This window comes from Arvicola amphibius, chromosome 10 (assembly GCF_903992535.2).
Source record: "Arvicola amphibius chromosome 10, mArvAmp1.2, whole genome shotgun sequence".
Taxonomy (NCBI): Eukaryota; Metazoa; Chordata; class Mammalia; order Rodentia; family Cricetidae; genus Arvicola; species Arvicola amphibius.
The window spans coordinates 87,152,846-87,171,130 of record NC_052056.1 but is presented as its reverse complement, the minus strand read 5'-3'; the positions used below and the strand labels follow the sequence as shown (position 1 = coordinate 87,171,130).

The 18,285-nt window shown below is 48.5% G+C and overlaps 1 protein-coding gene across 5 annotated transcripts in view; it reads right to left on the bottom strand.

The window, feature by feature from the left end:
- Adgrd1 (adhesion G protein-coupled receptor D1) overlaps positions 1-10,756 on the bottom strand; it is a 118,747-nt gene extending 107,991 nt beyond the window's left edge. For 4 of the 5 annotated variants that reach the window (XM_038345413.1, XM_038345415.1, XM_038345414.1 and 1 more), the window contains exons 1-2: positions 7,481-8,024; positions 7,337-7,373 (exon numbers count right to left, since the gene is read on the bottom strand). In XM_038345413.1, the coding sequence (XP_038201341.1) occupies positions 7,337-7,373; positions 7,481-7,546 (103 nt within the window). In that variant the 5' untranslated portion in view covers positions 7,547-8,024. Of the gene's footprint in view, positions 1-7,336; positions 7,374-7,480; positions 8,025-10,624 lie in introns of those variants that run through there. The other variant, XM_038345416.1, reaches the window with a different exon arrangement.
- Positions 10,757-18,285: the final 7,529 nt, after the last annotated feature.

Below are 18,285 nucleotides of genomic sequence, written 5' to 3'. Positions count from 1 at the left end.
ACTCGAGAGGCAGAGGTAGGTGGATCTCTGTGAGTTTGAGGCCAGCTTGATCTACATAGTGAGTTCCAGGACAGCCAGGGCTATGTAGAGAGATGTTGCCCCACACACCAAAAGAAAGAAAGAAAGAAAGAGAGAGAGAGAGAGAGAGAAAGAAAGAAAGAGAGAGAGAGAGAGAGAAAGAAAGAAAGAGAGAAAGAGAGAAAGAAAGAAGAAAAATGAGAAGGAAGAGTCACATTGTTAGCACGTCCTGTTTTCCAAGCCTCTGACCTGCCTTCCTTGGCAAAACACAGCTAAGTCCCACCTTCAAAATCACAGTGGGGGAGTTTGGGCGTCATCTTGGGGCAGCGTTAGCATGATAATTCTAGATGACAGCTAAAGTACTTTCACACCTCATCTCTTGAACCACAGATTGGGGGCTCCGTGTGCCAGTTTGGGTCTTAACTACTTTACATGCTGCTGTGATAGAGTGTCCTGCGGGAAGCAACTCCAGGAAGGATTTTCTGCAGGCTCACAGGTCATCATGGCGGAGCATGAGCAGCTCAGCCACAGTCAGAAAGCTGGGAGAAGTGAACGGACAGACGCTGGCTCTCGGCTCGCTTCCTCCTTCCCGTTCGTGCAGGATCCCCAGCCATAGGATGGCACTGTCTACATTTATAGGTAGTGTTCCGGTTAGCTCTATCAATTTGACACAGCCTGGAGTCCTCTGAGAGAAAAGCCTCAAGGGATGAATTGTTTAGATCAGATTGGGCATGTCTGGGGGCGGGGCATATCTTAATTGCTAATTGATATAGGAAGGACTGTGGGTAGCAGCATTCACTAGGTTGTCTAAGAAAGATAACTGAGCATGAGGAGGAAGCCAGCGTCCTCCACGATTTCTGCTTCAGTCCCTGCTTGAATTCCTGCCCTGACTTCCCCCAATGAGGGACTGTGACCTGGGAGTCACAGTTAAATGACTTTATCTGTGTTTATAATCTTCTATAGATGAATATATAATTATAGTCACAGTTTATCTGGTTAAGCCAATCAAACTACAACAGTGAGTTTTCCTACCTCAATCAACTCAATCTAGAGAATTCTCCACACGCATACCCAGAGATTTGCCTCCGAGATGGTTCTGAAGACTGTTGAATCGGAAACATTAACCTTCACGGTTTTCCCCTGTCCCTTTTGTGTTCCCACACAACTCCCAAATGCAAGCCAAAAACAGAAAAAGTCCTCCACTGGGGCCTTAGGAAATTAATCAAGGCCTAATCCTGCATGCAGCCAGGAAACAGTGCCGGGCAGTCTCCAGCTGGGAAATGCCGGACTCGGAAAGGCAAAAATCCAAAGCTTTCATTTTCAACGTCGATTTTTTTTTTAACTCCAGAAGCTGAAGATATTCGGTTTTAAAAACCCTCCAGGGCTCGTTATTCAATTCATGTGGGAAAAAAAAATCAGAAACAGAAAGAACATCTATTGGCAAAGACCAACTTTTGGGTCTTCAGAATCCACCTCTGCCACTAAGCCACGCAGACACAGTGTCCTTCCTGCCATCTCTAGTGAACAAGGTCACAGCCGGTTCTGCGCAGAAAGATTGACCAGTGAAGATGTGGAGTCACCCCAAAACAAGCCCATGCAAAGGAGATGGGATGAAAGGTTTGAGCTGAGCACATTGTCACCATAGTGTTGCCATGAACCCCAAGGCAGGACAAAGCACCCACACCGCTCCCCTTGTCCTCTGACTACAGCATGAATCTGTCTACACGTACGAAGTTGGGGGACAAGGCTGTTTAAGAGGAAGGAGGGTGGGGCCAGGTGAGCCCAGGAAGGACGGCATTCTAGGTGGTTAACGAGCGAGATGGCTGGACACAGGAGCTAGAGCAGAGGCCAGAGCAGCCTACACGGAGCCGTGGTCAGCCTCAGAGCAGGAAAGCGAAAGCAGGGGAGGGCAGCCAGTCTCTCTGACCCTAGACTAGACTGGTGTCACACTATGGGAAGGCTCACCTGGGATCACCAGGTCTCCCATTTTGTATTCAATAAAGTGTAAATCTCAGCACTCTTTAAAGAAACTTCTCTTTGAGACCATTACAGATCACCCCAATTAGTCAAAATCCATAGACCATAGAGCAAGCGATCACGGGTACCCAGGCCCAGTGGATGTATCTACGATTCAACTCCCCGGCAAGGAACATCAGGGAGCATCTCAGAAGGCAAAGGTAGGGATTTCCAAGGGCCAGAGGACCAGGAAATCTGCTGTGAGACTACAGGCCGTAGAAATGACAGGGCAGCCTTCACCATGATTCTTCAACAGTATGGCTGCGTAAACAAGACTGAACAGGGCCAACAATAGCTATACCAGAATGAAAGGGGGCTATCACAGGGCCCCAACCCTAGATGACGAACTGCAGGCAGCTAAGAAATGCCGAGAGTACGATAATTATTCCTTTCCAGCAGTGAACTACCTCATCCCTTTTTGCTTATTGTTTATTTCTATTTATTTGTTTATTTATTTTCTGTTTCTCGAGACGGGGTTTCTCAGTTAGTTATGGAGCCAGTCCTTGAACTCGCTCTGTAGACCAGGCTGGCCTCGAACTCACAGAGATCTGCCTGCCTCTGTCTCCCCAGCGCTGGGATTAGAGACTTGCTCCACCACTGCCCAGCTCATTTTTGTTTTTTTGTTTTCTATTAAGGCAAAGTCCTTTGTGGACCAGGCTGACTTTGAACTCAGAATCTTCCTGCCTCTGAATGCTGGCACGATAGGCGTTTACTAATTGTGCTGACTCAAGGTGCCCGCTTTTGAAAGATGTCAGAAATACAGATGTTTTAAATTGGATTTTGAAATTTTCGCTGATGTTAATAACGCCAGTTTTTTTTTTAAATTAAAATCGTGTGGTGTTAATAAGATGGGCTAGACCCAACCCACAGGCTCCTTGAACTCCCAACAGGGTCAGATCACCCACACAGTCCTCGAAGTTTCGTAAGAGCAAGACAGCCTCCATCTTATATGGAAAAGCATAATATATGGCTGTTTTCAAACCGCAAAGGTGAAAAGCCTGTCACAGTTAGTCACATGGCCGCCTCAGACTCCCACAGGGATGGCAGGCCGGTCTCAGGGAGCAAACAGCCTGGAGGGCTGAAAATAATGGAGTGGGAAAGGCAGAGAAATGAGAAGGAAGGGGAAGGAGGAAGGAAGAAGAGGAAGAAAGAAAACAAACACAAAGGACGGGGAAGATGACCGAGAGAAAAGGAAGAGACGGGAGTAAGGAGGGGTGAGAGAACAGAAAGAAGGAAGAAGCGGGAGAAAGGTTTTAGTCTACAGCATAACCATAAGCCAGTTGTTCAGAATTCACTTTTCACGTATATCTAATGTTCCACCGATCTAGTGTCAGTTGGCTTTGAGGAGTAGGGAGGGAGAGAGAGAGAGCTGAATGTCAACATTCAAATCCTCCATGTCTGATCTCTCCCCTTCCCAGCCTGGCTGCCATGGGGTCGGGGACATCCCTTAGGGAACACTCCTTTGGGCTCTGCTACCAAGACACCATGGAAGCCTCTCTGCGGTGGTTTCTCTCTGCCACCTGCAGCTGGCCTTGGATACCAAAGCTCTTTTCCCGGAAGGAGGTTGCCTGCTGTCTCGACGGTCTGCAATACTGTTCCCAGTGTTTTTCATAGCTACCTCTTTCTAATCTGGGTCTCCATTCCCTCTTTCAAACCTTCCTGATTCCAACGCATCTTGCTCTGTTTTCTCAGGGTGGTGCCCCACAACCATGTTTTGGTTATGGTCTTTTGTCTGCCTCATCATCTTGATCTTTGAAGGTGGTAGAGGGAGGGGGTCCATCTCTTCTGTATCGTGTGTCTGCTGCATCAAATTACAGCCTTTCTGTGTGTATGTGTGCGTGTGTGTGTGAAATTCAGGTTTCTGCATTTGCAGCCTCCTGCTTTAAATGTTAGTAATTAAAAACATAACTATATAGGTAGAATGAATGATAGAGTATAAAAACAACTAGACAGATATAATTAAACATAAACATAGAATGACCACAGAATATAATTATATGCATAAAATATATTTATAAATCTAGCATCTCCTAGAAAAATCTCTACTTGCTGTTTCCATGTTTTTGATATGGAATAAACATTGTTTTTAAAAAAAATTCTATTATGGGGGCTGAAGAGATGGCTCAGTGGTTAAAGCGCTGCCTGCTCTTGCAAAAGGACATGGGTTTGATTCTCAGCACCCACATGGCAGTTCACAATCATGTATAACTCCAGTCCTAGGGGAGCTGATGTCCTTTTCTAATTTTCACGTGCATCAGGCATACATATGGTGCACAGACATAGATGTAGGTAAAGCATGCATGCACATAAAATTTTCTTTTAACAACTCCATTGTGAATATATATTCTTATTTATGTATTTTTTGTTTTGTTTCAAGACAGCGTTTTCTCTATGTGTTGCTGCCTGTCCTGGAACTCACTCTGTAGACCAGTCTGGCCTCGAACTCACATTGAGATCCACCTTCCTCTGCCTCCTTGAGTGCTGGGATTAAAGATGTGCACCACCACCTGGTTTATATATTATTTTTTGGTTGGCCCAGCAAAGACGGAGCATGAATATCTGCTGTGACCCAATGCTTACAGAAGTCCTTCGTAAGCTACTTCATAAATAACAACTGTCGTTGACTGCTTTGTATGCCAAGCAACGCTGTGAAGTCTGGGGCTGTCCTGGAATCGGCAGTCCCCATGGCCTGGAAGGAAACTAGGTAACGACACAGCTTGCTATTTTTCTCAAGTTTCCAGTCCCTTGCTGCAAACATCATCTATAAAAGGACATGTTTATAAACTTTTACAAAGTGGCCTGCAATCTTGACGAATGCCATTTATGGGTTTGGATCGACCAACCTCAGTGCTTCCTAGGTCACCGTGGGGAACAGAGGGCTATGAATCAGGACCTGGGGTGTATGTGAGAGGGTATCAGATGAGTGTGGGGGTGAGTCCCCTCTCTGGAGTCCCCCTTCCACTCCTGGCTTCGCTCTCAAGTGGGAACTTGGAGCTAAATGGGCTCTAACTACAGCTCTTAGAATTCCGCATCAGTGACAGCCCATGGTCACAGTCACAGTGAGACTCTGAAGGTGTTGGCACTCCAAGGGATCTCGTACCATTTTTGAGATTTCTAAAACTAAGCGATCACTCACACGGTAGATACCTTGTGACCTGGGTCAGGGTAGACACCTAAACACGGGGAGCTGAAAATGCAGGTGGCCTCAGCTGGTTCTCTATTTACAGGATGCCGGCACTGTCTTTACACAGTCAAGGCACGGAAGACGGTTGGTGGCTGTTTTCTGAGTCCTGCCTTGTGCAAATGGACAGGGATGGAGCCGGGAGGAAGCAATGAAGGATAACAGCTTATCGCGAGTTTTCTGTGTCACTCCTAGGCGACCCCCCCCCAGGTGTCCGTTTCCCTAACTCCCTCCAGATGGCGTCCTCTCATTCCTCTGAGCTTGAACTAACCCCTCCGGCTACAGGCTTGCCATTGACTGGCAGCTGTGCAGGTGTGTGCACACAGGAGGGAGCCAGCTCTGTGTCCTTCATAAGGCTACTTTGGGCAATCCCAAGGACACTCCCTTCCTTGGCAAGTGACATCCAGCCCTGAGTCTCGCTCTTTGTGTCTGGACAGTCCCTTGGCTCATGCGTCAACCCTGTGCCCATCTGGGGCTCTCATGGTCGGGGAGCCTGTCAGGGGTCAGGTTTTCCTAAAGTCTCCCTTGGGGCTTCTTGGGCTTTGGAGATAGGAGGCCTTGCAGAGAGGGCTGGATATTATTTTTTTAAAAAAAAAATCATAGCCTAAGTCCAAAATGTAAGAAAAGACAAAAATAAGTTGGGGGGGGGGGTGATGAAGTAGAGTGGAGAGGATGAAAGAAACAAGGAACAGAAACAGAGGAGAGGAAAAGAGGAGGAAAACTGGAAACGAGAAGAAAGGAACGAGGAGGCAGAAAGGAAGGAGGGGAGAGGGAGAAGACAGGCTTTTGGCTATGCCCTGTGGTCAGTGGAAGCAGAAGGAAGAAGGATAAAGGAGCTACTAGGGATGGGAGTGGGGACCAGAAGGAAGCACTCTCAGCCTAGTCTGGGACTTCGAGAGGCACCTAGGACCCCTGGCCTAGGCTCCGGGAACCCTCGGGCCATTATTGAGGGTGCTCTACCAGGAGATACTTTTTTCTCCCCAACATCAGGTCAGGTGTGAGGCATCTACACAGAACAAAGCTGAATTGGCACCACTGAAGTTCAGGGTCCAGGATGCTAGTTCATGTGTGGAGTGAAGGTGTAAGTATGTGCAGACATGTACGCGTGCGTACAGACAAGTGAGCAGAAACTCAGTCAAAGGACAAATTTCGGAAAAGGCCCTCGATGTTTTCTCTCCTTAGACCAGCAATCCGCACAGTTCTGGGTCTGACTGACTGACTGAAGATGCCTTTTGGTATGAGCAGCCCCCTCCATATCAGAAGGGAGGGAGATCTTTCCCTAAAACAGTTTCAGTATGTTCTCCAGATCCGCATCCTCTCTGCTGCCCTTCACCATGGCTACCATGTTGGCTCGTGAGCACTGGCCGGGCAGGACCCCTGTTAAGAGGCAGGCTGGTTTGGTTGATCAGTTCTGCTGGGAACCCCAGTGTCTCTGAGCTGAGTCACAGCCTTCTTCGTCGTGACCCACCAGACTTTCCCAGCAATGGGTCAGACATGCTTGTTCTTTGGCTCTATCCTTCAACGAGAACCCCAGTCCCAGAGGACCTACCGCGAGCAGGCTGCAAGCCTCTTCCTATTCGGCCCCACTGCAGATGTGGCAAGCCTCCTATCTGTAACAGGGCTGTGATTTGGACTTCCAAACAAGTGTCACCCTTGTATGTCTAAAAGATTGAGTTACAACAGCCGAAGGCAAGTGTTCTGATCCCCCCCACACACACCCTCACTGTGCATGTCCAGCACAAGTGGAAGGCACCAACCATATCGTGGTGTCCAGGACCCTTGGAAGGGACAGCCCACAGCACCATGAGGTTGGAGGCACCAGGGAGAGTTCCCATGGTGGTGATCTTACATAGGCATAAGAAAGAGCAAAAGATACCCTACTCTTTTAATTAAGAGTCTGCCTAATATGTCTCCTTAATTAGAAGATAACACCTAACCTGGATCAAGAGGCAGCTGGGACAGAGGCCAGCTTCCTCACCGGCAGCCTGAAGGCGCTGGTCACACCAGAGTTGTTGTCTCAAAGGGCAGAATGTATTTTCTGGGGCTTCTACTAATGGTTTGTGGCATACCCCAAAGGCAAGGAGAAAAGTGTACAGTCATCAGAGCAGAAAGGGACCTTACCTGGATGCTCCTGGGATCTAGCCTGGGTGCCGCACATCTGTAAGGAAAGGTCACAGGGTAAGTGCAGGAACAGCCTCCGCAGACTCATCCCAGCTGTCTGGGCGGCCCAGGGCTATACCAGCTGCCTGGGCAGCCGGGCATTACCTGAAAGCTGCTGAAGGACCAGAGTAGCCAGGCCCAGAGGCAAGAGAGTGCTGGCAGGTCCCTCATGGTGGGAACCAGGCAGTGGGATCTCCCACAGCCTGCCGGGAACCTCTCTACCTCCAACTTTCTGAGGACAAGGGCATCTTCATCACAGGTTCTAGTCACAAAGTCTGTCCCCTAAAGTTTGTGCCTGGGCTCAGCTGGAGAGAGATTCTCCTCTCCAAACTGGAGTCTTCAGGGACCCAGAGTCTGGATGCAGCTCTGGGTTAAGTGAGCACTCCTCCTTGGCTCCACCAACATCCCCAAGCTCCTGGCTGCTGCTGCTGCTGTTGCTGCTGCTGCTGCTGCTGCTGCTGCTGCTATTGTTGGACAGGCCAGGGCTCAGGAGTCTGTGTCCTGGGCCGGGGACTGGCTGGCACTTGCCTCCTGTCTCAAGTCAGAGCTCAGAGCTCGGCTCGCAGCTTGGAGCTCAGTGATGTCTGCGCTGCCTTCCTCTGCAGCTGAGCTCCGCCACACCTCGTTGGCCCAGAGTCCAGCCCGTGGCTTTGGGTGGAGAGCCAGAGTGATGTCAGTGGGCCTCAAACTTTGTTCTCCTCTATTTATATCCGTCCCACTCTGGCTATTCCTGGGTCCTAACACCAGTCTGCTAGGAACTGCTGAGCCCTTCCCGGGACTTTCCCATCCAAGGGTGACCAGGCAAGCGTGGGCTGTACGTGTGTGAGGTGTGAGTGTGTGAATTGGGGTGGGTGTAAGAGAGTGCGTGTGCAAGTGGGGGGTGGAGGTTGTCAGGGTGAGAATGCGTGTGAGGGTAGTGGTGAGAGTGTAAGTATTTGGGGTGAGAAAGTGTGTGTAGGGGTATGTGCGTGTAAGCGTATGTGTCAGAGTATTGGGGGTGCAAGAAAGTGGGTATTGAGGGATAGTGTATATGGGTAGGGGAAGTAAGAATAGGTGTAAGTGAAGAATGAAGAGTGGGGTAAAAGTGGAGAGGTGTGACTGCGCGTAGGTAGGTACGAGCAAGTGTGTGTGGGTATGAACGTAGGGAGCTACAGGTGGCAGGAATATGTGTGGGGTGTGGGTGAGTGCAGACCTAAGCATGTTAACTGCTCAAGACTTTCCTAGTCACCGTGTGCTTTCAAGTGTGTGGATGTGCACAAGTGTGTGTGTGTGTGTGTGTGTGTGTGTGTGTGTGTGTGGAGATGTGGGAGGGGTGAGAATGTATGTATGTGATGTGTGTGTATCCTGCGGAGGTGTACAAATGTGACCATGTAGGCACGCAAGGTATGCGTGGGTGTGGGTGCGGACAGATGTGAGGGAGTGTATGTGGGGGTATGAGTGTAACTCAGTACGGGTGTGCTGGTGTGAGGGTGTACATCATAAGGGCATATTCTCAGCTGCACCCTCAAAGCCTCATCAGCATTGAGAGGGATATGGAGCAAGAGAGTTGTCTCAGTGATTAAAAAGCCCTTACTGCTATCGCAGAGGACCTGAGTTCAGTCCCCAGCGCTCACATCAGGTGACTCACAACTGTCTGTAACTCCAGTTCTAGGAGATCTAACGTCCTCTCTGGCCTACTGTACCCAAAAGATGCCCATAAACTCATGCAGCCTCACACACATACACATGAATAAAAATTATAAACCTTTGAGAGACAAGGTATTAGCACAAGTGTAAGCCGGGCGGTGGTGGCACACGCCTTTAATCCCAGCACTCGGGAAGCAGAGGCAGGTGGATCTCTGTAAGCTCGAAGCCAGCCTGGTCTACAAAATCTGGTTCCAGGACAGCTAGGACTGTTACACAGAGAAACCTTGTCTGGAAAAACCAAAAATATAAAAAAATAAAGATAAAAAAGTGTGGCTGTGGATGGGTGTGTGTGACTGGGTGTGACTCGGTACCACGGTGAATATGCGTACATTGCAGGCTCGTTCCCATTGGCACCCTCAAAAATCTCTATCAGTATTAGTAAGCACAGGTGTGGATCGAACAGGGAACGCCACTAAGATCCGGGTCTTGCTCAAGCATGGGAAAACAGTGATTATGCACACACAAGAAAGGTAACATCTACCCATCCCCCATCCAGAGCCAGCCATGCTTTCTCTTCAGCTCACCTTTATGGAATTCAGAACACCCTCTGATGTGTGACGCCTTCCTTTACCATACAATCCTACCTTAGCACACCTCAGCGCCCAACATACACACACACACACACACACACACACACACACGCACACGCACACGCACACGCACACACACACACACAATAGCCATCCCTTCAGAGTCTGACCAGTAGCACGGCCACAAGGCACACAGCTTCCCTCCTCCCAGCTCTCCCCACTTGTGTGCTCTTGGGCAGAGATGTCTCCCTCCTGAATTCCTCCTCTGCAGACTGGAGATAGCACTGAGTGTCCAGGAGACGGAGACTAACATATAAGGCCCTTAAGCCCTTACCACGGAGCTTGGGAGAGAGGTAACACACTCAATAAATGTTCCGATTACTACGATAAAGTGGAACATAACACCCAATAAAAGCGGGCTATCATTATCATCTCAATTGCCCTGACTTTAAATGGGAATTAAGAGTCCTGAGTCCAGCAAGCTTCCTAAAGAGGACAGAAAGAGGGCTTCCAGCCCCTGGGGGCAGGGAGAAGGGACGTCAAAACACAAGGTGATTGCACTAACTCCCGCCTGCGCTGACAACCTCCCTTACTATCCGGTCACCTCACTAGGGAAGGTTCCAGATGGCTCTGCAGATAGCCCTCCTCCCAGAGCCAGAGAAATTGGACTCTGACCTCCAGGCTGTTTGTAATAATGACCTTTAGCTTGGTGCCTAGGTGCCTGTGGTGTAGGGAAAAAGGGATTTATAAATTACTTCTCATTTTGGTCTTCTAGCCTCTCCCCGAGAGGGAGAGTGGAGGGAGGGGCCTCAGCCCCATTGGAACCTAAGAATTAAACACATTGCTGAGTACAGACCTGTTTCCAAAGCCGACAATAAAACCAGGAGTAACTTTTAGCATGAATTTGTCCTTGGATAAAGGGAGACACCTGATTCAATGACAATATCAAAAATCGGATGGAAAACACATTCCACAGGACCATCTGCCAGGTGCCAGACCCTAGCTGCCAGGCTCCAACCCACGGGGTACTCACCTGTCCCTGGACTTCAACATACTCTCAGGCTAGGGTAGAGACTCCCCTGCACCTCCCTTTTGTGCCATGTTTTCTCAAAACTGGCTTTGAAATCTCAACTGCAGAGAAATTCTCAAAGCTAACTTGGCAAACAAAAAGTGTGGTGTTGCCTGATGTGGAGGTCAGAGGTCAACTTGTAAGAATGGGTTCTCTCCTTTCACCATGTGGCTCCCAGAGAGGTAACTCTGGCTGCCAGGCTTGGTGGCAAGCACCTTCACCCACTAAGCCATCTTGCTGTCCAGCGTGTTATTTGCTACAGTCAGAGCACAGTGCATAGCTAACTAAAGCATCCTCCTCCAGCCTCCTGAGTCTTTGTACCCAGGACCACAGCATGTCCCTTCTCTGACTCGCCGCCTCTAGCCTCCACTGGCTGTGTTGTTCCTTTGAAATCGACTTCCTGACACTCCATATCCAAGCAATCACACCATGTTTGTCTGTGACTTGCTCTATACCCTCAGCAGAATTCTGGACATGGATCTGGGGTGGCGTGTGGGCTTGCCATCTAATAACCAAGTCCTTTTGTGAGCCACGTCCTATCACTCCCTCGGGCGGTACCCAAGCGTCTCCCCGACAGCTGGCTTTCAGCCCTTCCCTATTGTATTTCTTTCATGGACATTAATCACCACCTGACACACATTGTATCTCCAGCATCCGTTACAGTCGCAGCCACGCTCTTCCTGCTGAAATGGGCATGCAGCAGAGCCCCGTGGGCGCTCTGAGACAGGGCAATGTGTGTGGCATCCAATATCCCAACAGTACCTTTTGAATGGATGTATGCCCACTTAACTTAAATGAATGCATGTGGGGAAATGGTGTGGTTCCGTAAAAATCCATCAGATTTTATTGAGTGGATGCTAATTAAATATTTTTAAAAAAACGAGCCTTAAGCTTTGAGGAGACTCTACTCAAAAAATGTTTAGGGGGTTGCTGCAAGTTGTGGGGGAAGCTCGTTGGTGGCAGGGCATGAGAGAATTACACAGGAGCCAGCCTGGGCAGGACAGAGGTCCTGCAGGGGTCAGTCTGGAACGGCCGAGGAACTCAGTGGATGAGTTTCGTTGGTGCGTTTTTTTTAATATTTATTTATTTATTTATTATGTATACAATATTCTGTCTGTGTGTGTGTCTGCAGGCCAGAAGAGGGCACCAGACCTCAATACAAATGGTTATGAGCCACCATGTGGTTGCTGGGAATTTAACTCAGGACCTTTGGAAGAGCAGGCGATGCTCTAAACCACTGAGCCATCTCTCCAGCCCCCGTTGGTGCATTTTATACCCTCAAGTGCACCTCCCATGCCCTGTCACGGGCCTTCCACCAGCCGACTCAGCCATGTGGGGCAGCTGGCTTGCGTGATTCACTACATACACTTTCTACAGATAGGCAGACAGAACAGTGGCTTCTGCCACACAAAGCGTACATGCCATGCCCAGGCAGGAACAGAACAGACAGACCTAGACAGACTTAGGGGTCGTAAGGGAAATGACATGGAAGCGTGAGCTCCTGGTGGCTGATGGAGGGAAGAATAGTCTATAAAAAAAACAAACAAGTGAATAAACAAACAAAACAACCTATGGAAAATACTAAACTCAAGACAGACAGACAGACCTTCCTGAAAGACAACACCTGAAATGAACTTGTGCATGCACACACACACACACACACACACACACACACGCACACACACACACACACACACACACACAAAACTGCCGCCGGGGCTGGGGCGTGTGTGTAATACATCTGTAAAGTGCTTCACTTATATGTGCAGGACTCTTGGCTTCATCCCCAACAACTTCCCGAAAGAGAATAAAAGCCACTGACTGTAATGATTAGCCTTCACTGTCAACTTGATTGGATTTGGGGTCACCTAGGAGACGCACTTTGGGGTGTGACTCTGGGGCCATTCCGAGAGGTGTAGCTGCGAAGACTCAGCCCTATTCCGTGGGTTGGGGTTCCGGACTGAGGAAGCCAGGTGGGTACCAGCAGTCATTGCTCTCTGCCTCCTGACTACAGCTGCGGTGTGGCCGGGTACGTCACATCCCTGCTGTCACAGCTTGACCCCATGCCCTCACTGCCGTGCTGAACTCGTCCCCTCACGCTGTGAGCCCAAACAGACCTTTCCTTCCTTCAGCTTTTATCGAGTCATGGCCCCTGGCCTGTGGACAATAAGACATGGACAGGAGTCTCTGAGGAAAGGACTCCAATGCTATATACACCTTCCTTACTCCTTTAGAACTTTTGGACAGGCTCTTTCCTGGCTCGAAGGTGGCGGCTGGGAGCAGTGGATGAAGACTGTTCTGCTGGTTTGATAATGGCGGAAGCTCCCCTTCTAAGGTGAAGATGCTGTCAAGAGCAGCCTGGTCCATGTCCAAAGTCTTCTTGACTCTCCTTGACCCACTAAAGGGGGTGGGGGAAGGAAACACCAAACCTGTCATCCAAAGTCACTCAGGCAGACCACAGGAGGCTTGAGCAGTGGCTCGGAGAAACCTGAGCACAGGATGAACAGAGAACTCAGCAGAGATTCCCGAGAGTTACACAAGGAATACAGGCTGCCCTCAAAAGCTATACATGAGCCGTTTGTCCCATTTCCACTCTTCTGCAAGGACTCCAGCAGGTGCCCACAAGGAAGGCTGACAGTGGGCAGGTAACAGAACAAGTCACAGCACACACCCAGAAGGTCAGCATCACTGTTGAAAAGAGCCTGCCAGTCCCGCCCAGACCATACGTCCTTGGACCAAAGCTCTTACCTTCCTGGGAGCTGGACAGCCACCCTACACCATGCGACAGGAGAAACTTGTAGGAGATCAAGAATGGCAGGAAATGGGGCTCAGAGTATTTGGGTTCTCGTTCTGCCCAAGATAGGTAGAGTATTTGAGAAAAACCCACCAATGATGCAGGGGCACAGGGCCACTGAGGCAGATCTCACACCGCCCCAACACCAGGCCCATGTGAGGCAGCATTTTGGGGCTAGAGCAAGAAGAATTTGGGGAGGTGATGGTACAAAGGAGGTCTGGACATTGGAATTGCAGGGAGACAGGGAGAGACCCTACCCTAGGCCAGAGGAGTATGGAGCAAGAGGATTGTGGGGCCTGCAGCATTAGGGGTCTCCATAGCAATGGAGCCAGACTCAGGGCAATACCCATTTGGCTAGATGGACTTAATGCACATAAGAGTGTATGCTTGGGCACTCACAGACACACATATGCACACTCTAATGGTTCAGCAGGAACTCGGGCTACCTCTGGGACAAACACAGCTTATCAGTCTCCGAAGTCTTCCCAAACTGCCCATTCTAATATGATGACTGACATACACAAAGGCAAGAAAAAAATGAAAAGAAAAAAAATGCCTGCTGTCAAGAAACAAGACGGTCAAAACCAAGAGATGGAAAACGCCGAGGGAAGGGAATGGATTCGCTAAACACTGACAACATTCGCCACCTAGCAGGACTTCTGCAGACACGGAGGTGATGCCAAGAGTCACGTGGAGTGCTGGCCCCCAAATTGGATGACATGCAGAGCTCATGACAGACTTAGCTAAGGCAAAGGAAGGGCCGCGACCTTGACAGAGGTCCGTTCAAAACAGTCAAACCGGAGCACAAAATGAAAGAGTACATCTTAAAACAGCATGAAAGAACAGAAGCGCAAGTCAAATCTTCTCTGACGGGGGTGGGATTGGAATTCTAGAACTGAGAAAAAGAGACCAAAGGAAGCTGGGAGACAGGAGGAGAGAGAATAAAGAAGGCAAATGAAAGACAGTCGGTCAGGCTCAGAAAATGCAGACAAGGTAAATGAGAGAGAGGGGGGAGATCAAGGAGGAGCAAGAAGAAAAGCACACATAGTACACTAAGGAAGGACTCAGAGAAACGTTACCAAAAATTACAATTATATCAGCTAAGGATGATGTGGAGGAATAACTAAATACTGAGGGCTGAGAGCATAGCACAATGGGAGAGCCCTTGCCTAGTATGTCCAGATCCTTAGATTCCGGTACCAGCTCAAAGAAAATGAAAAGAAGAGGAGGGGAGGGGAGAGGAAGCAGGGACTAAAAGGAGGAAGAGAACAGGGGAAGGGAAAGGGACAGGAAGGAAAAACAGATGTGTGTTTCTAAAGGAAGAGCGTGAGATGCCTTTTGGAATGGGGCCAGGGGTGGGGGAGAAGGTAAGCCTGAGACATGGTCCGGATTTCTTTGGATGATTAATTGTTCTGAAGGTAGAGGAGGATGCCGATGGTAGCTTAATACTGCAGCTAGCCTGCAAGCACTGGGTTTTACCCCTTAAAATAGTGGATTTTATTGTATGTGAATTATGCCTCCATAAAGCAGAAGGAGAAATAAACACCTCAAACAGAAATGGAAAGAATTCAGTAGCAGAAGACCGGGACAGGAAGAAATGTAACCCGTTCTCTATCGGAACCACAAGATTCCCGACAGAAACTCCATCCATGCCAAGAAATGAAAGAGTTCAAGCTCAAGTTAAGTGGGAAAGCCCCCCACCCTTTTCTTTAATATTTAAGTGGAATTTTTGATGTTGTTGCTACTGTTTTCTATTGATTTTCTTCAGATAGAGTCTCACGAAGTCCAGGCTGAGGCTGGTTACTCTCTAAGTAACCAAGAATGACCTTGACTTTATCATCCTCCTGCCTCCACCTCCTGAGTGCTAGGATTACAAGCCTGTGCCACCACACCCAGGTGATCCCATGCTGGGGATTGAACTCAGGGCTCTTTGCATTCTAGACAAGCGCTCTCCCAGCTGAGCTATGCTCCCTTGTTTGGTTGATACAGAAAGAAGGTGAGCATGTGAAGAAGAGGTGGCAGAGGTAGATTGCTGTGGGCTTTGCGCACAAAGTAAGAGGCAGAAAACTCAGTCTAATGTAAGACAGTGCTGAGGGGTTCATCTCTACGTCCTGTCTTTGGAAAGTGACCTGGGAGCCATTAAAAGATGCCTTCGGTGACCACTGCTGAGAGAAGCACGCGACAGATCTGACGACAGCCACTGGAGGGACATAAAGTTAGAGATAAGTCAATAACAGCAAGTCACAAATTCTGAATTAATCCAGGAGCAGATGGAGAAAAGGCTGAGGGAGGAGAGAACAGACAGATGGGATGGAAGGATAACTGGCGAAGGGCAGGTTTTTCTCCCAGGAGTGAGAATAAAAGACAGACGAAGAATGGAAGCGCTGGCTGCCGACACGTGAGAAGCCTGTAAGTGTAAACACGGAGGGAGGTTACAGGAAGAGGGTGACACAAACACAAAACAGAAGAAACTGGGTGGCAGTGTGTGTGTGTGTGTGTGTGTGTGTGTGTGTGTGGTGTGTTCTGCTGTTCTGAGTTCCCCAGAGAGAGAGTTAAACTCAAAAGTTTAAGAACCCCTACCGCTCCTGAGAGGTGGCGGCACAGGCCTTGGGGCATTTACAAGAGAGAGGAGGGCAGATCTCTGAGTTTGAGGCCAGCCTGGTCTACAGAGCAAGTTCCAAGACAGCCAGGGTTTCACAGAGAAACCCTGTCGTGAAAGAATAAAGCAAAACAAAAGAACACGCACCGCACCAGTTGAGGATCAGACTTCGATTCCCGGCACCCGTATCAGGAGATCTGTTGTAGTGAGGAGGCAAGCAGGCCTGCTTTTCGTCCCGCCCAGCTCCCGCACGGCTAGCTTAGCCCCGGAAATAACAACACACAAACTGTATTCATTTAAACACTGCCTGGCCCATTAGTTTCAGCCTCTTATTAGCAAATTCTCACATTTTGCTTAACCCATTTCTAATAATCTGTGTAGCACCACAAGGTGGTGGGTTACTGGGAACGATTCAGCAAGTCTGACCTGGTGGCTGGCTTCATGGTGACTGTCTCAGAGAGGAGAGGCATGGCAATTGCCTGAAGCATCTGCGTCACTTCCCTCTTCCCAGCATTCTGCTCTGTCTACTCCACCCACCTAAGGGCTGGCCTATCAAATGGGCCAAGGCAGTTTCTTTATTAACCAATGAAATCTACTCAAACAGAAGACCCTCCCCACATCAATCTGTTGTATTAGTTCAGGTTTCGAAACAAAAAGAAAGTTGGGAAGGAAAGGATTTATTCTGCCTACACTTCCACACTGTTGTTCCTCGCCAAAGGAAGTGAGGACAGAAACTCAAACAGGAAACTTGCAGGGTCTTCTAGCCCCTCCCTCAGAGGGAGAGTGGAGGAAGGGGCCTCAGCCCCATCTGAACCTAATAATTAAACACATTGCTGAATACAGCCCTTTGTTTCCAAAGCCGACAATAAAACCAGGAGTATCTTTTAGTATAAATTTGTCCTTGGATAAAGAGAGACACCTGATTCAATGACAATAACAAAAATTGGATGGAAAACACATTTCACAGGACTATTGACCACTACTTGAGAAAAATTCCTCAACTGAGGCTCCTTCCTCTCTGATATCTCTAGCTTGTGTCAGGCTGACACACAAAAACAGCCAGTACATATGTGGAGAGTTGCCTGTAACTACAACTTTAGGGGATCACACACACACACACACAGTCCCATGGTAGGTAGGTAGGTAGGTAGATAGATAGATAGATAGATAGATAGATAGATAGATAGATAGATAGATAGATAGAGGTAGGTAGGGAGAGAGAGAGAGAGAGAGAGAGAGAGAGAGAGAGAGATAGGCAGGTAGTAGGTAGGTAAATAGATAGGCATGGAGGTCACAGAACCGTAACAATAAACACACAGTGATGACAGTATGTAAGGTGTAAAATGGACAGGTGAGCTCCCCAAGGTCACAAGAAAAAGGTCAACAGGAAAAGCCAAATCTGTTTTGATGTGCTCAAAATTCAGGATCAGAATTAAAACTTATTCATTCCTTGAGACAAGGTCTCATGTAACTTGGGCTGGTTTAGAATCATTAGGTAGAACTTTTGATTCTCCTGCTTCCACCTACTAAGCACCACGCTGGCAGGCATGTGCTATCATACTCGGTTTCTGTGATGCTGAGTCTTGAACCCAGGGCCTTTCCTTTGCTAGGCAAGCACTCTAGTAGCTGAGCTAACCCTCCAATACAAATATTTTTAAAATACCATTTACAAGAGAAGCAAGGAAATATAATTATTTATTTTATTTTATATGCACAAGTGTTTTACGTGTGTGTGTGTGTGTGTGTGTGTGTGTGTGTGTGTGTGTATCATGCCTGGTGCCCATGGAGGCCAGAAGAAGGCATCAGATCTCCTGGAACTGGAGTTACGGATAGTTGTGAGCCACCATGTGGGTTCTGCGAATGGAACCCCAGTCCTCTACAACAGCAGCAGTGCTCTTAATTACTGAGCCATCTCTCCAGCCCATGTTTAGGAATATTTGGGGGATGTTGAGTCTATTTTGTATCTTGTTATATTGGTGACACCATGGGAAAGTCTCACAGCTGCCTTCTGGGGAAGAGGGACATTTATTTGTTTGTTTATTATTGCTTTTGTTTTTGTTTTGTCTTATTGAAGCAGAGTCTTACCACATAGCCTAGATTAACCTCAAACTCATTATATAACCCAGGCTAGGTTCGTTCTTGAAATTCTTTCCCATCACCTCCTGAGGAGCTGGGATCACAGACAAGTTTGTACCGCTACCCAAGTGCAAGGGTTTTTTTTTTATTAGTATT